The 7,798-nt window shown below is 43.8% G+C and overlaps 1 protein-coding gene across 1 annotated transcript; it reads right to left on the reverse strand.

Moving 5' to 3' along the window:
• Window positions 1-325: 325 nt before the first annotated feature.
• LOC126990553 (probable glutamate receptor) lies at window positions 326-7,762 on the reverse strand (the record flags this gene model as incomplete). The annotated part of the gene is given in 7 exon segments (XM_050849160.1): window positions 326-995; window positions 1,386-1,517; window positions 2,497-2,592; window positions 3,048-3,169; window positions 3,768-3,915; window positions 4,044-4,206; window positions 7,673-7,762. Coding segments are annotated over 7 exon segments (940 nt in total), but the record flags the coding sequence as incomplete, so codon positions are not given.
• Window positions 7,763-7,798: the final 36 nt, after the last annotated feature.

The raw sequence follows: 7,798 nt of genomic DNA on the forward strand, positions 1-7,798 counted from the left end.
ATAATTTTCTTAGCAACTAGATCAACTAGAGAGAGAGAGAGAGAGAGAGAGAGAGAGAGAGAGTTGATCCAGTTGCTAAGGAAAATATTTCAGCGGTAGAGAAATTTAAAGAATTATATATATATATATATATATATATATATATATATATATATATATATATATATATATATATATATATATTAAAAACTTCCGTTAGCTGCCCACTGATTTCAGATTTACATTCTTTTAATACCCTGGGGAAAATTTCATCTGGCCCTGGCGCCTTAGTAACTTTGAGTCTATCTGTCTGTCTAATCACGACCTCCATACTTACGTTGATGTCGGTTAATCCTTCTACCTTTTCTCCCCTGTAGATCTGTTCTCCCTGAGGTATGTCGTCTAATCTTTCTTTGGTAAATACAGTTAAATATTTGTTTAACGCCTCACTCATTTCCTCATCTGTATCTATCAGTGATTCTCCTGACTTGAGCGGCCCTATCTTATCCCTAACCTTGGTCTCATAAGTTGAAAGAAACCCTTTGGATTGGTCTTTGCTTCCCTGACAATTCTAATCTCATAATTACGTTTTGCTATACGGATGCTTTTCTTAATTGTTCTGGCTAAATCGTTGTAACTGTCCCTTAGGTGAGTTTCCCCCCTCTTGATTCTAACATATAATCTTTTCCTTCCTATTCTTTGTCTGCCTGCCTTCCTACTTGCCGTTCTCTGCCTTCCTGCTTGCTATCCTGTTCTCCGTTCTCTATGTCTGCCTACCTGCCTTCTCGCCGCTCTCTGCCTGCCTTCCTGCTTGTTGTTCTCTCTACCTACCTGCCTGCCTGTCTCCCTCCCATTCTGCCTGTCTGTGGACCCGTGTTCGTCACCCACCGCAGGTTGGCCTCGGAGTAGAGCGGATGCTGGTGCTGGAAAGCGAGGGCTAGCGGCATGGCCTTGAAGTCCTCGCGAGCCATGTAGTAGTTGCATTCCCCTCTCACGCTGAAGTCCTCCGACATCACCTATGGGAGGCACACAATCATACACCTGTTAATCAATGCTGCCTACCTCGCCAGTGCAGCAAAACACGAGGGAAATGATCGACGTACTACATGGGGGACTGATCCTCCTCCCCCCCCCCCCACACCTCTCTCTCTCTCTCTCTCTCTCTCTCTCTCTCTCTCTCTCTCTCTCTCTCTCTCTCTCTCTCTCTCTATATATATATATATATATATATATATATATATATATATATATATATATATATATATTCATTTTTTTTTCATTATTTTCCGGTTGTGATCAAGTTATGGAGCGTTTCGCGTCCTTTGTTGCTTTTATGAACCCCCAAGTTACCTATTAGTTGCATACCTCTGTCAATGAACACCTATCTATTTGTGTGTGCGTGTTACCTTCTTCATGGTCATCTTGTCGCAGATCGCCGCGTACTTGCCGTCGCCGATGTCCCGCCTGAAGGTGTAGCAGTCGGTGATGCGCGCGGAGTGGCCGTCCCAGATCATCTTGTACAGGCCCGCCTTGGCCAGCTGGCGCCAAAGGTGGAACGACAGGTGAGTACGAATAGTATATGGTTATACAAATAGCTTCCCTGTTTTTAAAGTACACTTTTAGACTAATAGTTTATTTATTCATCTATTTTTAATCACGGTGATACTTGTAACCTCTTGCGGTCTCTTTATCTGCAAAGATATAATTGGGGGGCATACACTATAAGAAAGTTGTTTTGGTAACTCATCTATGTTACTTATCCCTCGAGCCTGTGGTGGATTAGAACCCATTACCCCGGGATACAAGATGCAAGACAGACCGGTTACAACAGTTTACCCTTCCGAGGTTACTCAAGGTATCCATTTATCGACCATTCTAGAAGGCGGTATATATATATATATATATATATATATATATATATATATATATATATATATATATATATATATATATATATATATATATATATATATATCAGCACCTAAATATTTACCACTCTGGTTATGATGCTATTCTAATTATTCTGTATAAATGCAGGAGAGGTATGTACATCAAGAAGTCTCGAATGATATTCTCGGTTAAGACCCCCAGAATACTAGACTCGGCATAGTTAGGAATAGTTTGAGGAGTAGGTGTGGGATTAGAATAGCTTCCCATTGTGTGCCTTGACACAGAAAACTTTGCTGCTTAAAATGGACTATGTTATATTCGGGTGCCATGAAATTTTGTTGTTCTGTGACAAATTAGATCAGGTAGTGTGTATTAGGGAAGGGGACCTTGAAAAATCTAGTGATTCTCATTACCAGCTCTGCAATGAAGTAAGATCCACAAATCAGAGAAGTTATTCTTCATTAAGATTAGCCCTTTCGCGGACGGAGCAATTATTATTATTTTTTTTTTTAGTTAAAGTGACTGATATTCATTACGTCCCCTCGACCATAATAAAGTTATATGGAGGATTCTACGAAAACTTTGCACCACGTCGCCGAGAACAGCCGTGAAGCGCGAGAGACTCACGTAGAGGATCTGGTAGAAGAAGCTGCCGGACTCGATGGCCCACGGGATCTTGGTCTGTCCCACCAGGTCCTCGATGCTGTCGATGGGCAGCCGCACCTGTCAAAGCCCTCGTTAGCACACACACACACACACACACACACACACACACACACATCGCTCCAACAGCTCAGTCGGTTAAAACGCTGTGCTGCCAGACTTCGCGGCGTGGCAGGCAGAGGTTCGAGCCCTGCCCAGGCCGGGTTTTTTCCGATGACTATAGGAGTGGTTACTGTCCCGCCTTGAGCAAGGAGGATGGTGTGTGTGGTGTGTGAGGTCCTGGCAGTATCTAGAGATCGTCTAATGAGCCTTGCTCTAATCGGGAGGGTACTAGCTGGCAATTGCGAGTCCAACTCGTGAGCAGGCCATGATGAAATACAAATACCCCCCCCCCACACACACACACACGAGAAAACAAAGGAAACCAATATTGCTTTACGGCCAATGATATCGTTTACATTACATCAGAGTGTGGGGAGGTGAGTAAGTAAGAGAGTGAGTGCGAGCATCCTAACCAGAGGCACGGTGAGCATGGCGGTGAGGGTGCTGGAGAAGGAGACGAGGACGATGAAGCAGGCCAGCAGCCAGGCGGCAGTCACCACGCGCCGACTCCCGCTCGCTGGCAGCCACGGGTTGCCTGCAATGCACCACATCGTCACAACACAGACTCTACCAGTCATTTCAGAGGCCCTGCTCCCTACTAGAAGACCTTAGCTGCTCACATTAAGCCAATAATGCTCCTCTCGTGGACGTGGTGAGATGGTGTTGAGTCACCGCGGAATAAAGGTGTGCGTAAGCATTCATAATCGTCCCCTCTTTACCTCTGCATCAAAGTGAGTGAAGACTTAGCAAGGAGCTGAAATACCTGCTTGAATATAGGTATAGCTAATTCAATATATGTCAGTCAATCAGGGGCGTAGACAGCAATACCATATATTAATATTTGTGACCCGTATTGCTGGAGATAACATATTTGTTCTTAGGATGTGAAAGGAATATTCTAAATCTGGTGTTGGCACCTAATTTACTCGCTTCCTTCACAGTCAAACAAGTCGCATTCTCGTAGCGGTCATGCTGATAAAAGACAAGTCGCATTCTCGTAGCGGTCATGTTGATAAAAGACAAGTCGTTGCTGCAAAGTCCTCGATGTCTATAGTGACGCTAAGGGCTCAGTATGAAGACAGTATATATACATTTGTCTTTTGAATCTTCTGTATTTGCCATAAACGACTTACTTTGGTTGGCCAGCGTCCGCACAACCCATACCCAATGCGATCTGTCTTTGTGGCTCTTCTCCCTGTTCTTGTCACGTCCGCCCAGGTGAAGAAACAGAACCAACACTAGCCAAGTGAGGCCCACGGCGCCCAGCAGACTTAGCCACACCTATCGAAAAGAAGCAGAGAGGTAGGACACCTCAAAGAAAAAAAGATAAAGACTAAGACCATTTTTCTTACCAACACTCATCTCATCACCAAGTCGCTGAGGCCGTTACAGAGCACCTCCCACCTCACCTCCCACCTGAAGGGCCGCACGAAGGCGAAGTAGTCCGTCTCAATCCTAGGCCGCCGCATGAACACACTCTCGTAGTCGATGAAGATGGGCTGTGTGAACTCGCACGCGTAGTGGTAACGCTCCCAGTTGAAGGCGAAGGGACCCAGGGCGAAATCCACCTCCCTGACAAGTGATAGACAATCGCCTCGTAGGTAAACAGTTAGTATCCACGTAAACAGACCTGAGATTAACATAGGCTGTAAGCATCCCTTGTTGAACTCACCTGAATGTTTTCTTAGTTCGCAAAGGACCAGGATACGGTCAACTGGTGACTTGCAATATAGGCTTGAACCCGGACTGCTCAGGTCTCTGTAGCCTTTACAAGTGGCAAACATCTTGTGTGGCCCACTGAGCGGTGCAATGATGCGGTAGTTACTCCAATCATGCAGGACCCTTTTTCCTTTTAAGAGAAAGACCAGACTAATTTCCAGTCAGGAGAAACAGTACCAAACAGCCATCCAGCAGCCAGAACCGCATGCAACCGAAGAAGGATCATAGCCACACCACCAAGTATGAGCAGCTCCGCGCTGATATTTCAAACTCCAGTTGCCTGTCCGCCCCCTCGACCTTGTCACAGTCTCTCTGACTTCACCAAGAGAGACTTCATCATTGGGTAGATCAACAGCCACTGTTTAAATCCCAGTGACTGAGAGCAGGCAGACAGAAAGAAGAAGAGACATAGACAGTAAGATAGACATAGACAGACACAGATTGACAGATAGACAGACAAATATGCAACCTGGCACTCAGACAGGCAGACTTATACACAAATACACCTATTTTTAACACATGTACTTCATGAGCAGTTTCATCACTATCATGTAAGGCTACAACATGATAATGTCTGCAAGTAAGTAACGCGCATGATTATGTATAGGTAGTACTCATTCTGACTCTATACAGGTATTCGCGCCCTCATTATTTATGCAGGGAAACCTATGACGTGGTTCATCATCATCATGAAGAAGATGGAGCTGCCACCAGCAGCAAAAGCTTATTATGTGACGTGACCAGCCATCAACACAGCGCTCTAGCAAAGTTCAGCCCACTGCTTCCTGCAGGGACCTTATAATATGGCAAGTGTTTTCTCAGCTTGGTAATGAGACCCAAAACTATTATTAATGCATATGTTCTCACGAGCCTGATCACTTGTGCGGGGCTTTTTTTTTTTTTCTTTTTCTACTTCTATTTTCGTGGCTGAGCAGGAGAGCAGCGTGCGGTATTATCCGGAAGGTAGAAAGCCAAAACTACGACATGCCAACAACATTTTGACCTCCTGCAACCGCAATTTTTCACCTTTTCTTATGATTTATTTACACAATAAACTAGATACTGTCATGGACCACTTGTGTTATTTTCGTGAAAATCGGTAAAAGATTTTAACTGATTTTTTTTTTATCGAGATTTAGCGCATATGACGAAAATAAATTATTTAATGGAAAAATATTTAAGGTAAGACAAAATCCTTTATATGAGAGCTAAAAGACATCCAAACGAAAAAAAATGGTCGGTGATCTTCTGCATATCTTAATAAATAAGTACCAAAAATCAATCAATGCGAGCGGTATTTTTTTCCCCTTAATTTTCGGAAATTAAAATTCATAGATCTTACTAGTTTTGGAGTAGATGAATTTCGCTCGACCATTTTTTAGGCAATTCCGTCACGGTTCTAATGCAACAAGAAATTTGAAAATCGTCACAACACATATATGATGATTTACGTCAAAATTTTTATTTCTAGAAAAAACACAGTTTTATGTTTAGGTGACGATGTACGGTACACAGATAGTTCCTAGAGAAATATAACTCTGTCTCCTTCTTTATCTTTATCTGCTGATAATGCCCCAAGTGGTCAGATCTCTCAGGGGGGTTCTTTCAGGTCATCACAGGTCACCTCTGTAGTAAGGTGTCCTCCTACGAGTGGCTTTGGGCACCTGGTCCCCCCTTTTTTTTTTCTTTTGTAATACATGCTATGATGCAGATATGTATCATAGACAAAATATAACCCCCTCAGAGTGGGGGAGGGAGAATCAATGGGCACCACTCAACTCATTGTTGCCAGATTAGGCCTACATAAGGCAAAGGTGTCAAAATCACTACTTTCCTTCACACGTCTCTTCCTTTTTGGGTGGTTTGTAGAAACTTTTTCTTTATCCATCTGTTATGTCACTATTGACTCAAGAGTTGGAGGGAAGCAGTCACATGCGGTTCCACCACGGTGGGAGGAGGGAGCACCTCGCTGGAGGTGCTGGGAGCAGGTGCTGGATCGTCATTTCTTTGTTCCTTTTTTCCCAATAGTTTTCCAGTTTTTCTTTGCAGCCTCACTCCACACCTCCTTTCTTTTGCATTTTACCATACTTTTTTTACAGCAAAGGAGACAGTTCAAGGGCATAAAAAAAGAAAACAATAATGAGGTAGAAGACTATCAGTAAGAGGAGAGCTGATGAGACGAAGAGCATTAGACTCCACTCTCTCCAGAAGAGCTGTGTGAGTGGAACCCCCCCACACTTGAGATGCATACTCCATACTGTCAGAACAACGAAAACACACTCGAAAAGAGTAATAGAAAAAAAAAAGCACTAAACACGTGTGTGAGCGAGGAGCATGTGCATACCTTCCCTGCTTATGCTGCCGTCCTGCAAAAATCGTACATTCACATCAAAACATAAAATCACGAAAAAAAAAACAAAAAAATGTATACAAACGAAGAAATATGACGATAACTGAAGATATACCTAATCAGCTGAGGCGCGCGTAGGGTGTAGGGTATTTAAAGTTTAAAGGTCACCGTGCGCTGCTACGCCTGGCAATACAGCGTAGCACATCCACCATGCCCTTACCAATTCCATAGGAGATTTTCAGAAAATCGATTTCTTTCAGCCGAAACTTTGGCTTTCCATCTTAGTCAAGGGAAGCAACATGTCTATAATTATCTGGAATACTGTCTTTAATTATCTTCGAGACTTTTCACTGCGTTTTTTTTTTTTCCTGCCTGTAGCGCCGGCAGTCTTTCTTATGGACGGCCCCAGCCCGTTAGTGGCGCAGGCTAATCGTATTTATAGTGGCTGCAGTGGTTGCTTGGTTCATGCTGCCCTCCGGTGCCTCTCTTGACCGAAGTCGCTGAAGTTAAGATTGATTAAAGATCCGGACAGCATGTGGGTAATCTTCCGTTACTCGGCGATGACTTGAAAAATCAGCTTGTTTCGGTGGGGACTCGAACCTAGTCCACGCTAGGTCCTCGGGCTCACCACGCCCGCTCGTTAACCACGCTGCCACCGTCTCCCCGCCTTACAGTTTCTACATAATTACAGACAGCATGAAAACTTTCGCTGATCTATAAGTAGGTTAGAATGAATGGGCGAATCACCGATATCTTTAACACATGTGATCCAAATGGGTGGGGGGAATTATTATAATGTGCACTTAACTCAGCTTAACGAAAATTGTATATATCTAAGTAACTGCAGTCTTCATAATTGCCTTTCCTTCCTAAATATATATGCAGTGTGCGTGTACCAATCTCACTAACTTTTTTCAAGCATTGTAATTATCATTATCATTGTTATTATTACATACGGAGGAGCCTCACCCGCGCATCACCATGCCCAGCTGGCCGACCCACGTGCCGTTGGGGTAGCCGACGCCCCACAGCCCGTCAGGTGGACGCCTCAACTCGTACCTGTGTGAACTATCGTTACCTGCTGAGCAGACCTCC

Source organism: Eriocheir sinensis, unplaced genomic scaffold, assembly GCF_024679095.1.
Source record: "Eriocheir sinensis breed Jianghai 21 unplaced genomic scaffold, ASM2467909v1 Scaffold1741, whole genome shotgun sequence".
NCBI classification, from domain to species: Eukaryota; Metazoa; Arthropoda; class Malacostraca; order Decapoda; family Varunidae; genus Eriocheir; species Eriocheir sinensis.